The 27,363-nt window shown below is 45.7% G+C and overlaps 1 protein-coding gene across 3 annotated transcripts in view; it reads right to left on the bottom strand.

Annotated features, from left to right (window-relative positions):
* The window catches only part of PRKCB (protein kinase C beta), a 331,104-nt gene that overhangs the window by 15,611 nt on the left and 288,130 nt on the right, over nt 1–27,363 (bottom strand). For all 3 annotated transcript variants that reach the window (XM_049638440.1, XM_049638439.1, XM_049638441.1), the window contains 3 exons: nt 19,654–19,734; nt 19,259–19,366; nt 14,242–14,382 (listed from right to left, as the gene is read on the bottom strand). In XM_049638440.1, coding sequence (XP_049494397.1) covers nt 14,242–14,382; nt 19,259–19,366; nt 19,654–19,734 — 330 coding nt within the window. The remainder of the gene's footprint in view (nt 1–14,241; nt 14,383–19,258; nt 19,367–19,653; nt 19,735–27,363) is intronic.

Here is a 27,363-nt window from a genome sequence, read left to right as displayed (position 1 = left end):
CAGAAGGGCTGCTGCTTTGCCGGGGCCTCCCCAGAGGCTGTGATAGGACACAGAGAAACAGCTTCCGGAGGCTCCGAGCCTCCCCCTTCCCTGCACTCCCCGCCACTCTCCCCCCCACCCCCCTGCCTCAGAGAACAATGAAATCTTTAAGTGAGATAGCAGAGGGGACATGGAAAAACAGGGGTTAACCAAGGGGGCACAATACAGCGGGAGCGTGATTTTCCTGCTAATAAGCAGCTTACGGAGCTGGCAGATCACAGCCTCCCTAAGTGTTTCCGTGTTTTTCAAATGGAGCTGTCACTGCCCATTAGCTTCAGGAGCGCTCCCTAAATGGAGACGTCAGCCCTGGGGAGGCACAGCCTGGAGGGCTCTGAGCCTGCTGTGTCCTTGGAGAACGTGCTGCTCTGCGGCTGTGATCCAGTGACACGCGCAGTGTGGACCACACCTGTTTCTCTGGCTGCCCTGGCTGGGTACTTCAGCCTCACTTAGCTACTGAAAGAAAACCCACCTCCCTTGTGGCCAGGGCACCACTGGAGCTCCCGGAACCGTGCCGGGGACCCAAGCCAACATGGTTATTTAAACCACAAGGCGCCTCTTTCCAGGGTGGGAGAGGAGAGCAAGAAGGATTTTGACTTGTTGTTCGATTGTGCCTCTGAATCTGAGAACCTAGACAGTTTGAAAAGCTTCTCTGTGAGCTGCTACATGTGAGCTCTTCGCCCCCCACCCCTTCTCTTCTTTCTAATTTCTGTTTCATTGTGTTAATAACAGCTCTGGGTCTGGCTGTCGAAAGTGGAGTTGGCTTAGTCATAGCGGCAAGAGGGATCTTTCAGATGCCAACCTGGATATGTCATTTTTCTGCAGTGGCTCCCCCTTGCCCAGGGCCTACACTCCTCAGCATGGCTCACAAGGCCCTGGTCACCGGGTCACTAGCCTCTCAGTGCCCCTCCCCCACCACAACACGCCCTCCAGCTGTACTCGGTCCCCGGGGTTCCCAGAACACTCATGTACTCTGTCACTGCCCAGCCTTTGCAATGAGCTGTCTCCTCTACCTGGGGGGGGGGGGTGCAGAACACCTGCCTCCAACCCACCACCCCCCCCAAACCAGGGCATTTCCTACACATCTTTTTCCTCTCCAGACAGATGTCACTTCCTCCAGGAGACTTTCCCTGGACCCCTCCTCTATATGCCTGGGTTTATCCCACCAAGATATAAGATGTTCATCAGAAAACTGGTGGGGGGGGTGGGGGGGAAGAAAGTTGACATCAAACTATCCACCAATAGGGAAAAGAAGTTAAATAAGTAATGATACATCTATTTGACGTATTATAATGCAACACACTCTTAAAAATTAAAAGGAGATTTAGAAGAATATTAAATGGCATAGTTACATATAATTACTAGCTGCATACAATATGTTCCCATTCTATAAATTATACACACAAATGTGTGTGCTTACAGATACTGTATATTGTCTATGTGCGTATAAAGACCAGCAAGTTACAGACTGCTTACTTTTCTCCTTTATCTCTTCTGCTTGTGTGTTTGAAAATTTAAATGACAGATTTTTTTTTTTAATAAGAAAAAACCCCACAAAAGCTCATTTAAATGAGGGAGCTATTGCCATTTTGAGGCCTTGGTGCTTCTTCTGCTGGAGGTGTGCTAAAGCACTGGAGATATGATGGCACACAAGAGGATCCCTGTCCTTGTCATCACGGAGCTTGTGGTCTAGCAGGAGACAGACACACACACAGGCCACCACATGGCACCATGTAACAACTGGGGCCACTGAGCACAGAAGTGAGGCACCTAAGAAGGGCCAGGAAGACTTTCTGGAGGAGGTGACATCTAAGCTGAGTGCGACCAGAAAGAAAGACACCAGGGGAACCCGGCCTCTATCAAGACAGCAGGAACCCAAGCTAGAAGGTCACACTGAAAATATACGTAAGCCATACAGCCTGGGCAAAAAGACAAAAGAGTATTCTTTTTTTTTAATGTGCAAATTCAATGAAATTCTGGGTCCTTTTCATGCCTTACAGACAGTTCTCCGCAGCAGGACAACACAGGAGGGCCCCACCCAGTGAGAAGCAGTCAGTTAAGCACAGAGCTGTAAACACGTTGGATCATTTTTAAGTCGTTTGTGTACCAAGGTTTCTCTCCCCAGCAGAGTCAGACAAAATACAGCGTAGAAAGAAAAGAAAGATTAAAGCTCCTTTGTCTGCAAATAGTGAAGATTCCTTACAATTGGGGTGTTTGATCTCTTGTGTCTATTTAGTTAGAAGGAAGTCAGCAAGAGAAGGGGCTTTTGCACTGGGTAGCAAGTTTGGTATTTTGTTTTATCTAAAAATAAGATGCAATGCTTTCTTTTCCTCCAGATTTTGGTCAAAATGCCATTGCCTCAGAGTAGCTGTTCGGGATCACCTCCGGATAAAGTAGGACCTCCAATTCTCCCTTCCTGTTAATTCTCCCTCAGGGCATCACTTTCGCACAGGAAATAAAAATACCCAAATAGCCCAATCTCTATTACATGTTTATTTCTTTGCTTCTCTGCTGATGAATTATATTCCCATCTAGACTCTAAGCCCCACAAGAGCTGAAGTCACACCATCGCCTTCCCAGGACTCAGGACAGGTTTTGGCACACAGCAGGCACTCAATGTTGTCAGACGGATGAGTAGCAGTGCCTATTAAGTACGTATAAGCCCGATATTGTTTAAGTACTTCATAAACAGTATCTCATTTAATCCAATGGTTCCATGATGTCTCTGCTGTACAGCAAGGCTTAAGTACCTATGATTTGATCCCAGATCTGGCAACAATCCAGACTCTTCCATCAGCCTTGTACATTTCTTGCCGAAACAAACAAATCATTCAAAAGCACAAGAAAAATAAACAACAAAACCCTTTGTTATTTCACCCCCTCCATACCTTCATGACGTTAACATTTTAGTCTGCTGTCCTGGCGGGACAAACAGATGGATGGAGACTTTGTATAAAGATACAAAATAAAGAGTCAGTCCTTTATTACTTACCCTGCTTTTAAGAAACGAGATGAAACACTCTAAACATTTTCCCGTGTGAACAGAGTGTCATATTTTTCTTATCTATTCTTCACCCATGTCGCTGGCTTCAAATAAAGTTACCCCATTTATTTGCCTATGTTTTTATAACTTCGATTCTCACGGGTCTGTGAGACAGGCAGGAAAAGGGTTATCATCTCCACCGAACAGGTAATTTGGAAAGTTAACGACTTGGTCAGGGCCATACAGGGTCAAGGAGGGGAACCAAGATCCAGGGTCGGGTCTGTTCGATTCCAAAGACCACAGGCTTCCTACTACATTTTACTGTCTTACGAATGGCGGGAACTTAAATGCCGACTCGGGTACCGATTCCTTAAGCAGGTGAGCTGACTTCCCTAAGCCAACTTTTTGTTATGTCGAATTAACCTACCTTATAGCGTGGGGTGAGGAGGACTTGATAAAATGCACAGAAGACATGTGACATGGTAGCTGGTAGCTTCCATGGAGTGCGGTGAGCTAGTCTACTGGCAGTGGCCGTGCTCTGGCTACAGAGGGGTCCTGCAGGCCCTGCCATGACTCAGCCTCTCCTGGGATATTGCTGTTGCAAGTACAGGCGTTTAAGACACAAACGGGTATCTTTTCCACCCGAGGCTAGTGGGATATGGGAGGGTGCAAGGTGACGTCAGGCCCTAAATGGGGCTCCCAGTTAGAAGTGAGGGGCAGATGTGGGCCCGGGGGCAAAAGGGACACATTTCCACTCCCTCCCCCCGCCACCAACCCAAGCCTTGCTGCCTTGAAAAGACATTTTTTAAATTTTTTAATGTTTACTTATTTTTGAGAGAGACAGAGAAAGAGTGAGAGTGGGGGAGGGGCAAAGAGAGGGAGACACAGAATCGGAAGCATGACCGGAGCCGAGTTGGAAGCTCAACTGAACGAGCCACCCAGGCGCCTGGGCTTGGAAAGACATTTTAATGCAGATTTACATACCAAGAAGTTGTTGTTCTTCAGTGGTGAAGGGTGGTTGTTTTTAAGAAACTGCACGTGTAAATAAACAAGAAATGAAAGTTTTTCTTTCCCTTTCTGGGTCATGAGTGTCTTGACATCATGGCCTCAGAGCCTTCATGGAGTCAGTATTTCTGGACAATCAGTGAGCTCAGGGCCATATAAATGAGAAAGAAGAGGGGCTTAAAAAGAGTGGAGGAGGGGACTCTGAATTTACCCTACAGATGCACTCATGCGTGTGCGAAACTAGGAAGCTATTGAACATGAAGTAGATCTCGAGATGCTGACAAAACACAATCTGCGAGACAGAAGGTAACAAAGTGAGGCACGGGAATCGAAGATGCGTGCTGGCATCCTCCTGTGTGATGTGGGGTAGTCCTGCGCTTGTACTCAGCCTCTCTAGAAGGCTGGCCCGGAACTGGGCCACTGTGAGTGGCTCCGGGAAGGAGAACCAAGGCACCTAGCTGAGGGTCAAGGGCGGGAGGAGGAGACAGTCTCACTGTATAGTTTTGATGCTGCTTTGCATATTTCACATATTTTAGGATTTTTTTTTTTTAAAGGAGAGAAGATCAGAATATCGAATAATATAATGAGGTCAAGAATGAGAAGACGAGTCTCTGACAGAAGATTGTTCTGAGGTCACTGACAACTCCCCAGGAGAAATGTCAAAACAGAGAGGTGGAGGCAGAAGCCAGATGCACCAAACTAGAAAAAGAATGGATTGTAATGAAATACGATCTTGGAGGTAACAAGAATTAGCAGTTCTTTCAAAGGTTTGCGTGTATGAGCAGACAGGGGCAGCGGTCCTACTCGTGGGAAGGAGCGATCCCAGGTTTGAGGGAAGGGGTTTTTCCTTAATGTTTATTTATTTATTTTGAGAGGGTGGGGGAGGGGCAGAGAGAGAGAAAAAGAGAGACAGAGAGAGGGTCTCAAGCAGACTCCGTATTTTCAGCACAGAGCTTGACATGGGCTCGAACTCATGAAACAGGCCTTTAAATTAAACTGGCACTCACTTGGACTTACTAGCTGTGTGGCCATGGGCAAGTTACTTAACCTCTCTGAGCCTACCTCCTTACCTACACACAGAAGGTAATAACAGTAGTATTTCACAGGGCGGTTGTGAGTAGACCGAAGGCTCTGCTTTCTGGTAAAACCGAATAATTTCACAGAACACGCCTGGCCCATTTTATCGTTACGGTTGTAAACAGTATTAATAAAGTCCTGCATCCGTTAACTGGAGGGCCCATCTTGGCCTGGTTCTTTTCTATTTCCTGTGTAAGTCACTGAAGCAAATCTTCTGGCCTCTGCTCGTTCCTCTCTAGAATGATGGTATCTATACCCACGTCGAAGGGCTCCTCCAGTTCTGGACTTCTGTTACTTTCAGTGGTTATTGCCAGACACATCCTAAGAGTTGTGTGCTCTCCCCCAGCATGTGACCTTCCCATCTACCAGTTCAGTTCACACGGCTGGCATCTCCACCGGGGGACAGCTCAGAGTCATGCACTTGGCAAGTGATTTAGGAACTTCAGTTGGCCCAGGAGTCTGCCAACTCCAACTGCCCAAAGGGAGCCTGGTTTGATCCACAGCTCTCCACGGGTGGGTGGAGGGAGGGAGAGAATGATAAACAGACAGACTCCGGGCCTCCGTGTCCTAAACAACTCTTGGCTATTTGTGCGTCAGTGTCTGAATGTAGCCTAATATCTTGACGAGGATCTGTATAAACTTCACACTCTGGATAACCGAAAGAACAAACAGAGCCGAGTGGGGAGATGTCTACTCCTTAATGAGCCCGTCTTGAGTGCCTCAGCTCGGATGCTGCCATGCCCTGCCCTCGGAGGGCATTCAACGTCTGCGGTCTTTGTCAGCCTCAAAATCAAAGCCTGAAGGAGCCGGTGAAATTTGCATCTTTGAAAACCCTGCCAGTAGGTGTGAATATGTTACTTGTTTGTTGCGACATTTTAAAATAAATTTTAAATCATTTGAATTGTGAAGAATATCTAGTCTCCGTCTATTATGCAACAGACACTGTTGGATGGTGGTATTGGCTCCTTCCCACCGGTGCAATTTCAAACCCTAAAAGGGGCTCCAAGTGCTTCTGATAATCTTTCCAAGGATACTGGCAGTGTGGAGTCCGTGGTTCGAGGCCTCGCTCTGCCACCTGCTAGCTGCGGGACCTTGAGCAAACATCCTAACCTCTCCAGGCTGCGTGCCCTCATCTGTCATACAGTGACAATGACACCCATAGAGACCCCCATAATGACACCCATAATTCTCTCTCATAGAGAATTAACTGAGGTAGTGCCTGGAAGGCACTTAGAACGCTGCTTGGCACAGACAATAACTCAATATTTTGTCCGGTATATTTGAATAGTACGGGTTTCAGAAGAATGACTTTAAATCCCAGCTTTCTGAAAGGTATTGTTCTCCCGAGCATTTGGTGCTGCCTCGGGGAGGGAGGTTCTATTCTTAAATAAATCGTATTAAGTAGAAAGTTCGCCCCCTTTCTTAAGCCTTGCTTTTGGAGTTGTAATAGCAAACATACAAAGGTTACACTTTGTGGTTTCAATTCAGAAATGTCAGCACATCAAACACACATTCAGACATGCACTCAGAGACACTTACTCATACGCTGTAAAGGGCAATTAGGTTCGGAGGAGAATGTCACATGAACAGAACTGCAGCTCATTAAAGCAGTACTTGAAGCTTTTGACCTCGGCTACACAAACAATGTTTTCAGATGACAGGATTGCCGAGAAACCAAGTCCTGGGAGCATGATTTACTTTCTGAAGCAGTTCGGCATCTAGACTCCTGGAGGATGTAGGCCATGATATGTGATCAGATAACGATGCAGTGTTTGGGAAACGCTATCACATGAAAGGCTGTCGTGATGTAGAATGGGGACCAGGGGCTCTGCGTTTTCAGCCTCCAAGATCCCAAAGCTTTGCTGATGTGCAGATGCCTGAAAACCGTACGGGGCTTTATGTCAAGTGACGAGGAGGACAGGTAACAAAAGCGGAAATGATTGGAATCAGACTATCACACGAGGAGGGGTTGGAGTCGGTGAGGCCTGACACCCGGGCTGGAATGAATGGAAGGAGTGAGCAATGCCGATCACGTCTGGGTGGTCCCGGACGGCTGCCCAGGATGAACGGCTCTTACTGTCCGCTTCTCAGCGAGCTGTACTCCTCAAGCCCCGCTCAGAACAAATGGGCCATCAGATGGAGCACACTTTAGAACCGAAAGAGAGCCACGTTCACTAGCGGGCAAGTCGCTGTACAAACACCCTAGTAGTTAAGCCTCCGTGGGCCGTAACGAAGCAGGGTGTCCTTGTGACCTGGTTACTCCTCTCCCACCTCCTCAATTTGCTGCATCTCTGCTGACAGCTGGGGAATGGAGCCCAAGGCGTGTGCCTCTACCCAGTTTTCACAGCAAGCTTTGCACTGGGCATTAGGGACACCGCCAGACTTCACTAAGGCAATTCCTACTAGCGTATGAATGCCACCAAAATCTCGATCGGGCATGTTGATTTAAACACACTACATCAGCATATCTTCTACTGTGACTCGAAGCACCACATACGACAAATTCAGCCAGCAGACATGCTCACCCATGGCCTCAATGCACCCTCTTACTGCAGCACGGCCAAATTCTGAGCTGCTCACCCAGACCAAGGGGACTGCCCGGCTACCACCCCGAGCATGTGGGACCTCCCACACCGCCACAGAATTTACACTGACAAGAGGAGGAACAGCCATGCCCTACTCTGTGCCCCGCATGCCAGCACTCTGAACTCCAGACACTTTCACGACAACCTCTTTCATCCCTTCATCCTGCTTTTCGCCAGGACCAACAACTGGCTACCACATTACACTCGAGGAGCGATTATGCAGGCAGTCTGAAGGGATTCTCCTTCATCCATTCCTTCTTGGCCCCTGGGGTAATCACTGTGCATCCACAAGGTGCCAGGAACCAGGGAGGGCTAGGTATGCCGATATGAACACATCCTGGAGGCCCTCAGGCAGCTCCGTCCCGTCCAAATGCCCACTGGCTCCCACCTGGATGACCGCAAGAGCCTCGAACCAGTCTCCTGATTTCACCCCTGCACCTACAACAGTCAGAGTGATCCTCTGAAAACCCAAAGTCGGATCATGCCATTTCTCTGCCCAGGGCCCTCCAAACGCTGCCCATCTCAGCCGGAGTAGAAGCCACAGATCCTACAGTGGCCTGAACCATCTGCCCCTCCCGTGGCCTCACCAGTATTATCTTCTTTTCCCCCATCCTTCGCCCACTCAGCTCAGCACTTGGATTCTGTGCTCTTCCTTGAACATGCCAAGCAAGCTCTTGCCTCAGGGCCTTTGCACCTGTTACCACCGCCCGAACCACTCTCCCCCCCAAGATACACACATGGCTCACACAGTCCCTCACCTTCCTCCCATCTTTGCTGAAATGTCAGCAAGGCTTTCCAGCCACCTCTCTCTGATCCACCTCTCACCATCCTCACCCCTGCTCTGATTTCGTCCACAATGCTTATCTCCTTCTAACATATTTGCTGATGTTTTTTAGTTTATTTATTTATTTTGAGAGAGAGAGAGAGACTGAGAGAGTGAGCAGGGGAGGGGCACAGAAAGAGGGAGACAGAGAATCCCAAGTGGGCTCTATGCTGTCAGCGTGGAGCTTGACACGGGGCTTGAACCCGCAAACTGTGAGATCATGACCTGGGCCAAAACCAAGAATCGGGCGCTTAACCGACTGAACTACCCAGACGCCCCCATTTGCCGATTTCTACGTCTATTGTTTGCCCACTCCTTCTAAAATAGAAGTTCCACGAGAGCCGGAGATTGTGTTATTTTCACTTCCGTGTCTCCAGCACCTGGAATGGTACCTAACGTCAATAAACACCTGCGGAGAGGATGACCCAGGGCGCTGGGCGACATCCCAGGAGGACAGAACCAGAACACCCTGCTTCTCAACCCACTGCTCCACCACACGCTCAGCCACACACACCGCCTTCTAGCACACAAACTAGCACCACCCACCAACACACACTGACCCACCACAGCCTGCCGTGTGGCCCGAACCACATTCACCAGCACGCTCTGTACTAGAGCTTACACACCCCTGCAGCACAGCCTTCACCATCCTACACGGCATACTAACTACAACAGGATCTGCCTTTCAGCAGATGAAAGGTCCGGCAGCAGCCCAGCACATGTGAAAATACGCAGCGTCTCGGGCCCTACCCCGGACCCGCTGAATCAGAATCCATATTGTAACCAGGTACCCAGGTGACTCGTGTGTGCACAGCAGCATTTAAGAAGATCCGCTAGGTGACCCCAGGGCACCCATAACACTGAGCTGGGCGACAGCAGAGTGCAGGAGCCACGGCCCCCGATCCAAAGCGCAAGGATTCACACGCTGCATCACCGACCCTTCCCCATGCTCTCCCTGCGCACACAACCACACGATGCCATGACCGATATAACTCAGCACCCAAATCGAGCTCTTTAGGAACTTACACAACGACCTATTCATTCGAGATGCCCTTCTGCACATGAGAAAAGCACCCCAGGCTCTAGTACATATCCCTAGAGAACCCCTTATGTTCCTCTGCTCAGAGCATTGCAGCCTCTTACCTTACAGCCGTTCGTGGATTCCTTCATTTATTCAGTAAAAATTATGAAGTGCCGGCTAGGTGCTAAACCTTAGGCTAAGCACCGGGAATCAACACTGACAAAGACAGTCAGAACCCTTCAGTCCTAGTCAAGAAGACCGACATCGCGTGGAACAAGCAATTACAATAAAGTGTGATGAGTTTGTTGATAGGACACTAGCAGAGAATCAATAAGAGCCTCCCTGAGGGGATGATGTTCTCCTGATCTGATGAGGGGGAAGGAGCAAGACACCAACAAGGGACAGAGGACGGAGGTGGGCGAAGCGTGGGGAAGGGTGTGGGGATCCCAGGTGGATGGCTACGCACGGACAGAGCCGGGAAGGGAAGAGAACGCGGTCGCATGTTTGAGGAACCAAAAGAAGCTCAGAAACGCTTGTTTTGGGAGGCAGGAGCTGAAGCTGTGGAGGGGGCAGACGCCGGACCACGGAAGATCCCCAGATGCCACATATGCTAAGGAACAGCAGGCACGATTCTGGGGGCAGCAGAGAGCCAGCCATCAGGGAAGCTTTAAGCAAGAGCGACACAATCAGATGCACATTTGAAAAAACCACTCAGGTACGTGAAAGAATGTGCCAAAGCTAGTGTATCTCAGTAGTTATGAACAATGCTCCACATACGGCTCCCTGCCATAACAAAAGATGGCAAAACCCACGTTAATGAACCTCCAATAATAGCACCCTTCACTGATGTTTGAATATAATCCTCTGTTATTACCCCATGGTTTTTTTTTTTTTTTTTCTCCCGTTGTTCTCTGCTTAATAGTATGCATGAATCTGGAACACTGACAGATACACGCATGCCTTTTAATAACCCGCAAGGCACATGGCACTCTGCACACAGTTACCACGGGCCTCGGGGAGGGTGTGCGGAAGGGAAATGTGAAATCCTTGAGTGGGATGAGGACTCTAAGGCCAGCATCCACAGCCCAAAGGCACAGGTGCAGGTTGAATCGGAAGACTGATGCATGTGTTATTATTATTTCTAATTCAGTCTCAGGCAGCAAGGGCAGTTCCTGCTTCCCCTGAGAGCTGGCGGCTGAACATCTTGAAATATCCAGTCCAGGGCAATCACTGTACTTTGAAAGCCACTGTTCAACCCACCAGAGGGAATTCAAGACATTGGCTGGTTGGAAACCATTATCGAACACAGAACAGTCTGAGGATCCTATTGATCTGTTATTAATTATTGTAATCTTTTTATATTATCAGTGGTTAGAACAGCTCCTTTTTCCTAAGTATCTTCTATGAGCCAGGCGCTGGCTAGATATTTTTATATTCATTATTGCTCAGCAGGAAGTTTCAAAATATTTACCCAGTCAGCACGGACTCAGTTGTAAAGAACCAGTACTAACAGGAACCGGTTAAATGCCAACCTGACTTTGAGTAATCACTACCCCCCAAAATTTTAAACTGAGTCCTTGGGCCTCGTATGACTTGTGGATGTGTTTACTTCGGCCTGAACTGGGTTTAATTTTTAACAATGTGTGGCTGATATATCAAAAACTAGTGAGCTCTCATCTAAAAATCTTGGTGAGGATAGAGCAAGGCAGAGCCTGTATCCCTGCAGGGCAAACCTGGCTCGTAGAAGATGCTCAGAAAAAGGTAGCTGTTATTATGGATAATTAAAAAAGAAGATCACAATCAGTAGTAACGGTCACCACAACCCTGCAACTGGGCAGCTGGAGGCGAGCACCTGTGGGGCCTTGTAGATAGCTTGCCCACCCTGCGGTCTGCCTCTGTCCCCAACCACTCCCTCTCTCATATTTACATTACCTGCCTGGCCTTGTGGGCACCTGAGCCTACGACCCGTTCCCAGAAGGCACCACCCCTCACCCAGACTAGGCGAGAACCAATGTCTTCCCCTTAAAGAAATCTTCCTCCTTGCCACGTCCCCCCCCCACCCCCCATGAGCTCTTAACACTAAATTCCACAGCACAGAATCTCAGCCTGGGGCACATCAGATTCACCTGGAGGCCCCACCCGCAGGGTTTCTGAGTCACGGTTTCTGGGGAGGGGCCGGAGCATTTCATTCCTCAAATTCCCAGATGATTCTGCTGGTCTGGGGACCACCCTTTGAAAGCCACTGCTCTACAACTAAAGAATGAACCCTACCCAGAATGTCACCGGGTTCAACGCTGGGAGAGATGCAGACATTTGCATCTTTCTACCGGCCAAGTGGAGGGGAGGGTCCACATTTTGAGACGTCATGAATAGCCCATGAAACCCCCGTAAGTTTTGTGTCCCATCTCTGAGTTCCCAGTTCCCTGAACGGAGAACCTGTTCTTCTCTCCCAGGCTGCCATTTTGATCTTTTTCCAAATGGTTCATTAGAAGTGAAAGTGCTGCCTAGGACATGCAGTGCCCCTCTGTCACGCCCAGTGCACACACGGACATCATCTTTGGGAAACAGCATCAGTTGGACTCAACACTGTTCTACCCCTCAAAGACCCTGCACCCAAGACATCAATCAATGTGTGACGCCGCTAACAAAAATCATTATCCACTCTCCAAGAGGGCCGACTGCATGCCCGGCATGCACTGAGCACTTTACGCGTCATAACGATCCTCTGATGCAGAGACTATTAACATCGCTGAATCACAGGTGATGAAACAGGGGAGTAGACAGGGGAACAGAGTTCACCAGCTCTAGAATAATCAAGAGATTTTTGTTGGACCCCACTGTATTCACTTGAGGGTCAGACACGATTAGAAACGTGCTCAATCCTGTGCCTGTATTTGAAGACGGATGCTGATGACCTGGCAGACAATCAGCACCTGCAGGTGATGTCATTTGGGACATGCTTGCAGGTGGAAGGTGTGCATGTGTGTGTGTTGGGGGGGGGGTGGTATTTGGCCTGAAACCACAGGGCTCGGGAATTTAAGACCAGCATCTGCAAATGTCTGAGGGTGCTCTGCAGAGAAAGAGGCTCTTGATGACAGAACAGGCCAGAGGGATGGCAGTCCGGGGAAGCTGATTAGACACCAACATGTAGGTTTGCCACAATTAGAAGGGCCGGAAGGTGGAACTGGCTGTCTCCAGATAATCTAGCTTCCTAACCTCAGGGAGTGCCCAGAGAGATGCATCAAGGATGCTGTAGAGCAGGGATGCTAATGGTGTGGGATGGTCGGGAAGGTGCAGCACCAGGGAGATGGGGAGAGTCACCTGGGAGGCTTTCTTTTTTTGTTTGTTTAATTTTTTTTTTAGTATGTTTTTACATATTTTAAAGAGAAAGAGAGAGTGCAAGTGGGGGAGGGGCAGAGAGAGAGGGAGACACAGAATCCGAAGCAGGCTCCAGGCTCCGAGCTGTCAGCACAGAGCCCGACGCGGGGCTCGAACTCACAAACCGCGAGATCATGACCTGAGCCCAAGTTAGACGCTTAACCAATTGAGCCACCCAGGTGCCCCACCTGCAAGGTTTCCTAAACCTACACGCCCTTTGCCCCTGGGCATTCTGCTATGCCTCGATGGAGTCAGGCGGTCTGAGATTTGAATCCCTACGTCCTTGCACACTGGCCGAGTGACCCTGGACAGAGCACTTAAGCTCTCCATTTTCTCTTCCAGGACACAGAGTAACAGCACCTCCGTAACAGGCTGTGGTGAGGATTTCATCAGATGCCACACGTGAAGTGCTTACTAGGGTGCCTGGCACGTAATAAGTGGCCACGAAATGAATAATAATGCTATCAACATAACTACTGTTATCGTCACGGATCTTACAATTTCCGGTTCCAATGACAGTGTTTTTGTGCATGTTTCAGCCTCGGTAGGCAGTTTCAGAGCTCATAATAAAGTCATCGGGTCTCCGCTCATCTTAGTCTAACAAAGAAATATCCTGTCTGGGGAGCTGTAGTTTGGATTCATTCAGGGCGAACTCCTCCTCCCTGGGTGTGACAGTATGCCCAGCCGAGTCTCTGGGGATGGAAAATCCTCCCGTGTGTGCACAACTGTGGAAATGGGAGGCTTGTCTTTTTATACTCTAGACATTGCCTCCCAGCTGGACCTACACTCAGAGCCTCCAAGAGGTCTACGAGCGGGCCAGCTTTTGCTTTTATTCTGTTTCACTCGGGTGGGAGCTGGCTGGTGGAGCTGTCTTTATTTACTGCCTCAGACACACTGTATGTTTTAGAATTAAATTTAAATACTGTAACGTGGCCTTTTCAATGTCAATTTGAAGAGAAAAGAACACAGTCGAACCGAGGAAAGAACGAGGGCAAAATGAGACTCTTTGTCACGGTCCAAAATCGGACCTGAACTCCCGCTCACCGACGAGACATCTCCAAAAAGTTGCCAGCGAAGACAGTCATAATAACTGAACCAATAAAGCAAAAGTTCGTATCTAGCATCTCTCCCGCATTTGTAGAGGCCGGGCTGTGTGAACGGAGATCTCCGTTTTTGTACCCAGTGACTGTGCGCATCAACGGGAGCACTTACAGACATATTTGAGGGAGCCGTCGATGTCTAGCCCTTGGAACACCGAAGGCGCACACACTCGGGAGAGGAGAGGGTATGTTACGCGTGTGAAGCCAAGAGTCAGACAGACCAGTTTACTTACGGCTTTTGGCTTATACGGGGGCTGGATCTCTTTGCGTTCAAGTTTCTCCCAATCAATATACCGGAAAAATGCATGCTCTTTGATGTCACGTTCACCTTCAGGTCCACATCCCAGACGTTTGCCCGGGTGTTTGGTCATCAGCTTCAAGAGAAGAGAAAGGTTGAGTTTAATGAACTTCGGAGGACACGTGAGCCACTCAGAAATGAGGACTCCAATGAATTAGGGAAGAAACGACAATAAGAGACTCAATTTTTATCTTCTGCTTTTCATTCCAGCAATACTTTCCCAGAGAGGTCTTTATAATCGGAAGACCTGACAACAGTGCCTGCCGCTGCTTGTCCCAAAGCAAGACTGCTTATGGTTAATCAGACCTAAGCCTCAATGTGGCCCTGAACTTCAAGTTAGAAATGTCACACGATGCATTCTGATTTAAGAATGAGTTTTATGCAATTACTGGTGCATTTAATGAGGACAGTTTCAATATCTTCAAATGCCCCACCTCCCACCTCAAGAAAGCTGGAGTGTGACCAAGGCAAAGGCCACGTTCATTCTGATAATATTTGCATTTCTCAGTAAAGCGCTTGTGAAAATGACAAAACAGAAGAAAAAATATTAGTCAAATGGACCCAAGTTTCAAGTAATTACTTTCCAAAAGCTCATTAAATAGTCAAAAGCTAACCCAGCTCATTTTGCTTGGATCGCACATTACACTAAACTCCGCTGAGGTTTCTTTGGTGTTCCATTTAAATTACTTAATTATCAAAACCCTCCATCTTTGGGTCTCTGAGCCAGTGCTAAATAACAAGATGAATAGATGCTCCAAGATGAAACCAGACAGGCTTCCTCTTGTAAATGAATCCAAAGCAGCATGAAAATATGTCTGATCTCAAGATTTGAGCAAATGCACAGAGAGCAAAGACAGAGCTGGTGATTTCAAAACAAAACAAAACAAAACAAAACAAAACAAAACAACCAACAAGAAGACCCTCAAAGAGGAAAAACAAGCAATGGAACATATAAGACCAAAAAGCTTCTCAGAGTTGACCTGACACCATGATGTCAGAGTCCTTGGGTTGTGCCCGGGATTTATGGATTACGGCAAAGAGATGAACCCAGCAATGTATACCTACCCTGCTGGACACTCAGCTTAGCCTGCTTCCTGCTTCCAAATAACTTGTCATCAGAAACTATCCCCCTATACACACACATACTCACACACACACACACACACACACACACTCACATGAGCACATATACTCCATATGTGCTATTCTCATATTCTCAGGGGGGAAATAAGTGGGCATTTCTATTCTAAGCTTCTACCTGATTTGCACGCACCTGATTCCCACAATAACCCAGTGAGGTGGGTTTATTATTTTTCCCATCTCAATGGGAATAGACACTCAAAGAGGTTAAACAACTAGCAAGGACTTGGAGAAGTGAGAAGTGACAGAGGTGAGCTTGGATCTCACCTCTGCCTTCTCCAGAACTTGGGCTTTTATGTTATTTTTAAAAGTTTATTTATTTATTTATTTTGAGGTGGAGGGGGTAGAGAAGGAGAAAGAGAATCCCAAGCAGGCTCCGTGCTGTCAGTGCGCAGCCCGACCCAGGGCTCGATCCCACAAACTGTGAGATCATGCCCTGAGCTGAAATCAAGAGTCAGATGCTCAACCGACTGAGCCACCAGGTGCCTCCAGAACTTGGGCTTTTAATAACAAAGCTCTTCGTGTGTGGGCTCCCAGGGATATCTGTGGTGTGGCTTGGTCAGGAAGGGTTTATGGAGGGCAAGCACGTTGGGCCAAGCCCTGACAGCTGTGTAGGGTTAGGATAGGAGGAAAGGAAGGGCTAAGAGGTCTTGATTAGCACTACCAGTGATACTATCAATGATGGCCTCTGTGTACTGAGTGCTTCCTGTGCACCCAGGCTCTGTGCTAAAGGCTTCCTAGCCATTACTCTTTCATCTTTATTTTCACTTTACAACTAGTATCCTCATTGTCCAGTAAGAAACTGGTCCAGAGAAGTAGTCATTTGCCCAGAGGCACACAGCTAAGTAGCAGAGCCGTGCTTTGAACAGATCCGCCCTAGCTCTAGCTGCTCTGTGTTATGCGTTCTGCTTGCTTTTGTGCGAACGGGTGGCCAGTGGGGGCTTCTGTCTGCTTTAAGTTTTTCGAAGTGGGAGTGGCATTCTGAGCACGTGATACTAATTTTTTTTTTCCTGGCAGAAAATAGGTTCTTTAATGGGATGGATATATAAAGGACTTTTCAATGGGAACGGAACGGTTTTCAAAAGCCGAGCTCAATTTCCGCATAAGGACAAGGATGGCCAAGCGAAGAAAAGCCACTGCAGAATCATCCAGCACTAATGCGAGTCTCTGCCCAGTTACTGCACTCTGAGCTGATGTGCCTGCAGCCATGCAGACAGCTGGATTTAATCACTGTTCCGATCTCTGATCACCTCCCAGACGCATCCCCTGGGGCCTGCGGTTCGGGAGGAAGTGTCTGCCGTTCGCTTGAGTGTTTTCTCTTCTTTGGAGCCTCAACCTTGAAGAAAGAGCCCACACCGGACGCAGCCCACTCAACTCAGAAAGGTCCTCCAACCCGATAGTAAGAAAGTCACGCCAGTTAATCCTGAAGGTTATGGGTCCTAAATTAATAGAAATCTGCTCCACCAGGGAAACCGCTAATTGGAGCTGAAGCTGAATGCAGCTGACCTGGAAAATCCTCTCTCCTCCATGACCCACTTAGAACCCCCAGCTGTCCCAGCAGGGCAGAGTCGTGAAGGGGAATGTCTTGAGCGTGTATTAAGCACCTACTATGCGCCGATACCACAGAAGGGGCTTTCTCTTATGTTACCTGAGTTAATGCTCTCAGACAACTCAATGATCAATGAGGGTTGTTAGTCCATTTTTAGAGGTAAAGAAACAGAAGCCCGGAGCTGCAGAGTAGGACCACACACCTAGGAAGTGGATGGGGTGAGATGTGCAAAGGGTCTTGGGCTCCCAAATCCCCCATTAAAACAACTCCTATGGCAGCGTATGCATACTTAGATGCCAAGAGGGGCCTGGTGCGTAATGTAGTAGTGCCAGCATCAGCAACAGTAATAATAATAACGGCCCGTGGGTTCTGGATCAGAATGCCAGGCTCTGTTGTAAGTGAGCCGCTGGTATGAACTCATTTAATCATCACAGAATCCTGTACGGGGAACTATCATTATCCTCAATCCACAGACAAGGTTGAGGAATTTACCTACAGGCATAGTGCCGCTCATGCTGGGACCAGGATTTGAACCCAGATGAAACTGGGCCGGATGGGGATTTCTGCAAACTGGAGAAGGCACGCCCTTCAGGGGACATGGGCTTCCCATCCAGCTGGCTATCACATGCTTTATAGGAATGACAGACCAGCATGGCGGGATCAGATTTCTCAAGAGAAACTGGAAAGTTAATGTTCATGGGAAATCCCTTGCCCTTTAAATGGTGGCAATTGCTAAACAAACTAAAAGCTCAGTATATGACCTCCGCCCACTCTTCCTCCCTCACAACAAAATGTCTACAGGGGTCTGCACTGGCCTTATGCTGTGTTCTCCTCCTCCTCTTCTTCTCCTTCTCTTTTTTTTTACAAGCCTCACTTACGCTCCTCATGGCCCTCTGGATCTCTATTCTCTGTTCCTCGTTTTCCCTCCCCTTGCCTCATACTTTCAAAGAAAATATTTTCACCCAATTCACTTCAAGATGTTGGGGACTGAGACAAAGTCACACGTGGTTTCCCCAGGGATATTTGCAGCTTAACCTATACAGCTGAGATACAAAGCTCAGATGAGTCACCAAGAGTGAGAATCTAGGTGGTGTGAGAAGGTGCTCTACACGGAGAGGGTGGCCCAGCTAATACAAAGTGCCCGCGTCTTCCAGCTTTTCTGCATCCACGCAGAGCACCAGGCATCTGACTGGGGCCCGGAAGCACGGGGCTGGATCGAGCCGTGGGAAACCAGCAAACGCCCCAAGGATCTAAGACCGGCAGCCCTGGTTTATTCAGACACACAGGTGGGAATCCACTGGGAAGGCATGGTCATGCCCTAACCTTGAAAATGCACCTGTACCTCCACCTGCTGGGAGAGTGAATACTTCATAAAGGCAGGATCCACGAGCCATATTCTCTGCGGCTCTCACGGCGTTTTCACACTTCCATCAGAGCTGAAATGTTCCCACATTTGGGTAATAGGTTTAAAAGCAGTGGTTCTCAAACCACTTGGGGACTTCTGCAGACTTTTACAGATGTCCAGACAATCTCTGGGTGAGACTGAGGTTATGTACAATCTGAAAAAGCCCTGCAGATCATCCTGATGGCACCAAAGGTGAGGACCAAGGATCTGCAGGGACTCACCGAGGTCAAGCACATCTGGCTTAATGCCAGATGCATAACAAAGCAATCTTCACCAGCACCCATGTGCCCTGCCTTCTTCACAGGTGCAATCTGCATACACTGCAGGATATAGTGTACGTATGCTTTTCAGCCCTTTGTGGGTTGGGCGAGGGGAGACCAGGGGTTTTGAAGACACAAAATTTGGGTCAGCTTATCCAGAGAATCCCTTAAACTCAACACTGCATGGTATTTTCTTAAGACAAAAGTTACACGCTGTTAGTATTAACCACACACACATATAGAGCAGAGCAGGGCGAGGCTGACAGATCGGTGCTGCAGACCTCTTGCACACCTTCCCATGGGTCCCAGCTCTTTGGCAAAGACTCTGTGTTTCCTATCTCATTCATTCAATATGCATTCCCCTGTGCCGGGCTAGAGCCTGGAGCCCAGCCAGCAGCAAGATACTGTTGCAGGCAGACCTCTCTGGTACTTTTGTGCAGATTGGAAAAAAGGCCCCTTTGCTCCGGGAGGTCCATGCCAGGCTCACAGGGCAGCAAGTGGGGAGAAAGATAAGAGTTCAGTCTCCATTCCCCCTCTCTCCCTGGGTGAGTTGTCCTTGCACGGGGTCCTGACTGCAAGCTTTCAGGGGCTCACTCACCCCTTTGCAGATGGCCACAGCTTCCTTGGACATGGACTTTGGGTAAGCCACGTTGTGTTCCATGATGGACTGGAAGAGCTCGTCCTCATCCTCCCCTTCAAAGGGTGCCTGTGGGGCAGAGGATAGTGTGGGAAGAGAGGGTTCCTGCCTGTCCCTCTCCAACTGCCCCAAACCATTGGGGCCTTTCCCCTGGGGTCCACAGCGAGGCCATACTCAGGGGCTTCAAGGGAGAAGACAAAGAAAAACAGTCAAAAGACTAAGCTAACCCTAAGGCCAAGGAAGTCACAGCGTTTCCAATCTATGAGCTGGTACCAACGGGATACCTTCGTCTAGAGAAACCATGCAGATGGGGTTGGGGGAGGACTTTTCTTACCAATCAGTTAAAATTCAATTACCTGGCCAGCTAACATTTCATACAGCAGGACTCCAAATGCCCACCAATCCACGGACTTCCCATAGGGCTGATAAGCAATTATCTGGAAAAGAGAAGGCATTCCATCAGGGAGGCGGGCAGGTAGCCATGGCTGGAGACTGAACACTCACTTCTTTAATGTAAGAGTGGAGCATCTTAGTCCCACTAAAAGAGTGACTGAGGAGCCTAGTGCCCACTCAAGCCATTTCTTTACCTTAGGAAGACGGATAGATGCCATTTACAAGAGTGGGGTGAAACAGGTGAAGCAGGTGGGGGAAAACATCTGTGGCTGTCAACATTGCCTTTTAAAAGCTCTTAGTGCTTTATTTTATTTTTTTGTGCATTAATTTTATTTTTTTGAGAGAGAGAGCAAAAGAGAGCGAGCAAGCAGGGGAGGGGCAGAGAGAGAGAGAGGGAGAGACAGAATCCCAAGCAGGCTCTGAGCTGTCAGCGCAAAGCCCGATGCTGGGATCGATCTCACCAACCGTGAGATCATGACCTGAGCCGAAATCAAGAGTCAGACCCTTAACTGAGTGAGCCCCTCCAGGAGCCCCCAGTGCGTTACTTTTTTCGTTTTAATACAGTGAATGGCATTTTTAAGAAGGAAAACAGTGTTTGCTTCTCATTACAAAAGTAATCACATTTATACAACAACAGAAATACACTTAACTGAATGCTGAACTGTACTCCTAGAAAAGAGTCTAGGAAGAAATAGACCAAAGAGCTGTGATAATTTTTCTCTTGATAAATTATGGGTGATTCTAATTATTATATTCTCTCAGCTTGTCTACTGCTACTACTGAACTGTGCCTTAGAAATGGTTAAGATGGTGAATTTTGCATTTTTTTACCACAACTAAAAATTTGTAAGTTACAAAGCTGTAATAGCATTCTTATTATTATACTATCTATTTTAAAATATAGATAAGCAAATAAATAAATAATAAAAATATAGACAAGCTAAGAGAATACAATTAGTATCACCCATAATCATTTATCAAGAGAAAAATTATGATAGGTCTGTGGTCTATTTCTTCCTAGATTCTTTTCTATCAATACATAGTAAATTCAGTGTGTATGTATGTGTTTTACACACACACACACACACACACACACACACACACTTTAATATGTGGAATTTTAATGAAGTATTTTATTCACTTAAAATTTCCATGCAATAGTTGCACATCGATGTAATCAGTTTTTATCTCTGCACAGCATTCCCCTGGATGGCTATACCAAAATTTATGTTGTCTATTCCCAAGATCAGGTTTCTTCTGATGCTATAATATAGATCCTTGCAACTGGATAGTTGGACACTCGTCCAATTATTTCCTTAAGATAAATTCCTAAAAATAGAATTGGTGAATCAAACGGGATGTATGGTTTTTAAAAATTATTTTATTTATTTTATTTTCATCTTAATCCCCTTCACCTATTTCCCCCATACTCCCCTACCCACCTTGTGTCTGGTAACCATCAGTGAGTTCTATATAGTTAAGAGTCTGTTGATTTGTCTCTCTTTCTTTCTCTCATTTTCCCTTTGTTCATTTGTTTTGTTTCTTAAATTCCACATATGAGTGGGATTGTGTGGTATTTGTCTTTCTCTGACTGACTTATTTCACTTAGCATTACATCCTCTGGATCCATCCATGTTGTTGCAAATAGTAAGGTTTCACTTTTTTATGGCTGAGTAATATTCCACACATATATAATCATGTATATTCATTCCACACCTTCTTTATCCATTCACCTATCGATGGACACTTGGGCTGCTTCCTTAGTCTGGCTATTGTAAATAATAAACACAGAGGTGCATGTGTCCCTTTGAATTAGTGTTTTTGTATTTTGGGGGTAAATTCCCAGTAGTGCAATCACTGCATCATATGATAGATCTATTTTTAATTTTTTTGAGAAACCTCCAAATTATTCCAGTGGCTGTACCAGTTTGCATTCCCACCAACAGTGCAGGAGAGTTCCCCTTTCTCCACATTCTCGCCAACACTTGTTGTTTCTTGTGTTTTTGATTTTAGCCATTCTGACAGGTGAGAGGTGATCTCATTGTTTTGATTTGCATTTCCCTGATGATAAGTGATGATGAGCATCTTTTCATGTGTCTGTTGAACATCTGGATGTCTTCTTTGGAGAAATGTCTGTTCATGCCTTCTGCAATGATAATATATTGTTTTAAGATTTCTGATACTTATCACCAAATTGTTAGAGCATGGCCAAGTCTGGAATAGCTGTGTGACCATCCACCTTTCAATATATAGGGGTGTAAAACTAACTGTATCAAAAGGTTGAAAAGGTGATACAGCAAAGGTTCAGGGCCGGTCCTGACTGCTACTTCCGAGTTGTGTGACCGTGGGGGAGGTTACTTAACTTCTTGATGTCTCAGTTTCCTCACTTACAAAAGGAATTTTATAACATCTAGATCACGGGGTTTTGCGAGGAAGAGAGGGAGATACATTCCTCTCGCACATTACATCCTCCAAATGTTAGCTGTAAGTAGAAGGTTTTCTCATTCAGTGATTGTTTTACTCAATGAATGTGTCTGAGCAAACTTGGCTCTAAAATGAATGTCTGCTTATTGAATTCCATCTTCTACCTAAAATCTTCTACCCTAAAATCAGAAATGCCCTCTGAGGAGAATTAAACAGCAAGAGACCGGAGGGAAAGCTTTCCGTGAGAACACTTACTGAAAGTGTTTTCACACTTTTAAAGTACTTCATGTCTTATTTGATCCTCATGACAACCTAACAAGTTAATCCTTTCACAAAGGAAAACAGAGCCTGGGAGGTGAAAGAAGTTGCCAGAGGTGATGTGGCTATTAGCTAATGGCAAAGCCAGGGCGAAAGCCTGACCCCTAGCTTATTCCTCCCATCAGTGGGTTGGAGGAGGGAGCAAGGACTTCCCCCGGAACACAACTCCAGGCATCTCATGTATCACAACCACCCGGGAACTCTGGAAAATCACAGATATGTGGGTCCTTCCTTCAGAGATTCTGCTTCAGTTGAGGGGAACACCTGGCCAGCCTACATTTTAAGAGCTCCCTGGGGACCTTGAAGTGCAGCAAGCTTCGAGCCAGAGATTACTGAACTCACGGCAGATCAAGGACTTGTCTGATGCTCTATTTAACGAAATGATGATGAACCAAGGTATGGCACATAGGGAAAACACCACTGGATTCTAATATAGGTGTCCCCTGCGTTTTGAAAGTTTGTGTTATGCCACTTTGCTTCTACGAAAGACCTACAATACTTCCTGCTTTCATTAATCTAAAGAAATATGAACAGGACTTTTGCTTTTATGCTAAAGGCAAAAAGCAAAAATAGAGTTCAGCATTTGGTTTTCATGGAGCCATTACAGAGGCAGCGAGAGTGGTACTTCCACGCTTCTCCCCAGGAATGACATTCAGCATCAAGCAGTCATAGCTTTGAATCGTGTGAGCATCTGTGCTCGATCTCGATTTATTTTCCTTAAAATCCTTATTTATTTTTGAAAGAAAGAGAGCACGAGCAGGGGGCGGCAGAGAGAAAGGGAGACAGAATCCGAAGCAGGCTCCAGGCTCTGAGCTGTCAGCAAGGAGCCCGATGTGGGGCTCGAACTCAGGAAATGTGAGATCATGACCTGAGCCACAGTTGGATGCACAACTGACTGAGCCACCCAGGCGTTCCTTGATCTCAATTAATTTTATGTACCCACTAGCCAGATGTGTGTTAATGCATCAGAAGAGGCAAAGAGAAGTTATTTTTTGGGGCTCAGAACATTAAAAAAATGTCTCCATATAAAATTGCTATGCTATAAAAATACTTCTTCAGGGGCGCCTGGGTGGCTCAGTCGGTTGGGCAGCCGACTTCGGCTCAGGTCATGATCTCGCGGTCTGTGAGTTCGAGCCCCGCGTCGGGCTCTGTGCTGACAGCTCAGAGCCTGGAGCCTGTTTCAGATTCTGTGTCTCCCTCTCTCTGACCCTCCCCCGTTCATGCTCTGTCTCTCTCTGTCTCAAAAATAAATAAACATTGAAAAAAAATTTATAAAAATACTTCTTCACTTCAAGCCATTTTGGCTTAGAAAACGTTTCACAGGAATGCTCTACTTTTAATAGAAGGGGAAATCTAAAAAAGCATTAATTTAAAAGATTACTTTGCAAGTAATCTTTCAAATAATTATTCAAGTAACACACAAACATATTTACCTTGTGAAAAATGTAAACAGTATACAGATTGAGCTAAATTACTCGTCACTGTGCCCTTAACCTCAGAGGTAACCAATGTTTTGAAATCAGTCTGTAACCTTCCAGATTTTCTATGCTTTTACATGAATTTCGACATACTCATAAGAAGCATATAGCAGTGTTCTGTGTATTGTTCTTGTTTTCCATACATGGTATCATATTGTATTTAACATTCTGTACCTTGATTCCCGCCCCCCCAATTTTATTGAGAATAATTGGCGCACATCACTGTGTAAGTTTAAGGCATAGAGCATGATGGTTTGATTTACATATGCTGTGAAGTGATTAAAATAAGTTCAGCTAACATCCACCTTCTCATATAGACACAATAAAAAGAAATGAAAGAAAAAAAAGGAAAAATTTTTCTCCCTTGTGATGAGAATTTTGGTATTTATTCTCTTAACTTTCCTACATAACACAGCAGTGTTTGCTATAGTCATTGTGTGTACATCCTCAGTAATCTTATGACTAGAAGTTTGTATCTTTTGACCACCTTCCCATAATCTCCCTCCCCATCTTTCACCTCTGGTAACCACAAGTCTGATCTCATTTTCTGAGTTTGGTTTTCTTTTTTAAAGATTCTACATATAAGTGAGATCATACAGTATTTGCCTTTCTCTGTCTGACTTATTTCACTTAGCATAATGCCTTCAAGGTGCATCTGTTGTTGCAAATGGTAGGATTTCCTTGTTTCCTACCGCTGAATAATATCCATTGCATATATATACCACACCTTCTCTATCCATTCATCCACGGGGGGACACTTAAGTTGCTTCCATGTCCTGTAAATAATGCTGCTATAAACATGTGAGTGTAAATACCTTTTTGAGTTAGTGTGTTCCGCAGCCCCCCCCCCCCCCCCCCCTTGGATATATTCCCAGAAGTGGAATTGCTAGGTCATATGGTAGTTCTATTTTTAATTTTTTGAAGATCCTCCACACTGTTTTCCATAGTGGCTGCACCAATTTACATCCCCACCAATAGTGCATAGGGTTCCCTTTCCTCCATGCCCTCACCAGTTCCCTCGTGTCTTTTTGATGATGGCCATTCTAACAGGTGTGAGGAGACATTCTCATTGTGGTTTTAATTTGCATTTCTCTAGTGATGTTGAGTATCTTTTCACGTACCTGTTGGCCTTTCATTTATTTTCTTTGGAGAAATGTCTATTTGGGTCCTTTGCCCACTTTTTAATTGGGTTATTTGTTTTGTTTTGTTTCCGCTATTGAGTTGTAGGAGTTCTTTATATATTTTGGATATTAACCCCTTATCAGATATGTGGTTTGCAAATATTTTTTCCCATTCCCTAGGTTCTCTTCTCACTTTGTTGGTGGTTTCTTTTGCTATGCAGAAGCTTTTTAGTTTGACATGATCACACTTGTTTGATTTGTTGCTTGTGCTTTAAGTTTCATATCCAAAAAACATCATTAACGAGACCCATGTTGAGGAGCTTTGCTCCTATGTTTTCTTCTAGGAGTTTCATGGTTTCAGGTCTTATATTTATTAATCCTTTTTGAGTTAATTTCTGTGAGTTGTGTAAGATATGGGTCCAGTCTCATTCTTTTTTTTTTTTAATGTTTTTTTTTTTTTGGAGAGGAGAGGGAGAGGAAGAGAGAGAGAGAGAGGGAATCTAAAGCAGGCTCCAGGCTCCAAGCTGTTAGCACAGAGCCTGAGATGGGGCTCGAACTCACGGACTGTGAGATCATGACCTGAGCTGAAGTCAGATGCTTAACCTACTAAGCCACCCAGGCACCCCTCATTCTTTTACATATGAATACCCAGTTATCTCAGCATCATTTATTAAAGAAACTGTGCTCTGCATTGAGTATTCTTGGCTTCTTTTTTAAACATTAGTTGATTACATATGCTTACGTTTTGTTCTGGGCTCTCATTTCTGTTCCATCCTATTTATCTGTTTTTGTGCCAGTACCATATTGTTTTGATGACTGTAGCTTTATAGTATAGCTTGAAATCAGGAAGTGTAATGCCTCCTGCTTTGTTCTTTCTCATTTCTTTAGCTATGTGGAGCCTTTTATGCTTCCTCATAAATTTGGGGAGTGTTTTTTGTACTTCTGTAAAAAATGAAGTTGAAATCTTGATAGAGATTATATTGAGTTGATTGATAGCTTTTGGTAGTACTGACATTTTAATAATATTAATTCTTCTATCCATGAACATGGGATGTCTTTCCATTTACTTGTACCTTCTTCAATTTCTTTCAGCAATGTCTTGTAGGTTTCAGAGTAGAAATATTTCACCTCCTTAGTTAAATTTACTTCTAAGTATTTTATTATTGTTGATGCTTTTGCAAATGAGATCCATTTCTTTATTTCATTTTCAGAAAAATCATCGTTAGTGTATAGAAATGCTACTGGTTTTGTATACTAATTTTGTATCTTGTAACTTTACTAAATTCATTGATTCTATCTAACAGTTTTGGTTGAGTCGGATCTTCTACATATAAAATCATGTCACATGCAAATAGAGACCATTTTTACTGCTTCTTTTTCAATTCTGATGTTTCTTTTTCTTTCCCAATTGCTCTACCTAGGACTCCTAGTACTATGTTGCATAAGAGTAGTGAGAATGGACACTTTTGTCTTATCCCTGCTTTTTCTGCACCTATTGAAGATATGATTCTTTTCTTTTATTTTATTAATGTGATGTATTACAATGATTGATTTGCACATGTTGAGTCATCATTGCATCCCAGGGATATATCCCACTTGATCGTGGTGAATGATCTTTTTAATGTGCTCCTGAATTCAGTCTGCTAGTATTTTACTGGGAGTTTTTATATCTATATTCATCAGGGATATTGGTCTGTAGTTTTCTTTTCTAGTAGTGTCCTTTCCTGTTATTGGTATTAGAATAATGCTGACCTTCTAAAATAACTTGTGAGTATTCCCTCCTCTTTGATTTTTCAGAAAAATTTAAGATAGATAGATGTTAATTATTCTTCAAATGCTTGGCAAAATTCACTAGTGAAGCCATCTAGTCCTTTGCTTTATTGGGAGATTTTTTATTACAAACTCAATCTCCTTACTAGTAATTGATCTATTCAGATTTTCTATTTCTTCCTGATCAGTCTTGGTAAGTTGCAAGTTTCTAAAAATTTTTCAATTTCTTCTAGGTTGTCCAGCTTGTTGGCGTATAGTTGTTCACTGTACCTTGATTTTTTTCTCTTAACAATATGTCTCAAAGATCTTTCCATATCTACATATATATCTCACTCTTTAAAAAAAATTTTTTATGTTTATTTATTTTTGAGAGAGAGAGAGAGAGAGAGAGAGAGAGAGAGAGAGAGAAAGTTGGGGAGGGGCAGAGAGAAACAGAGACACAGAATCTGAAGCAGACTCCAGGCTCTGAGCTGTCAGCACAGAGCCTGATGGGGGGCCTGAACCCACGAACCATGACTGAATGACACACCCAGGCACCCCTAACTCACTCTTTTGAATTGGAT

Source organism: Panthera uncia, chromosome E3 (assembly GCF_023721935.1).
Source record: "Panthera uncia isolate 11264 chromosome E3, Puncia_PCG_1.0, whole genome shotgun sequence".
Lineage (NCBI taxonomy): Eukaryota > Metazoa > Chordata > Mammalia > Carnivora > Felidae > Panthera > Panthera uncia.
This window is presented reverse-complemented; position numbering and strand designations above follow the sequence as displayed.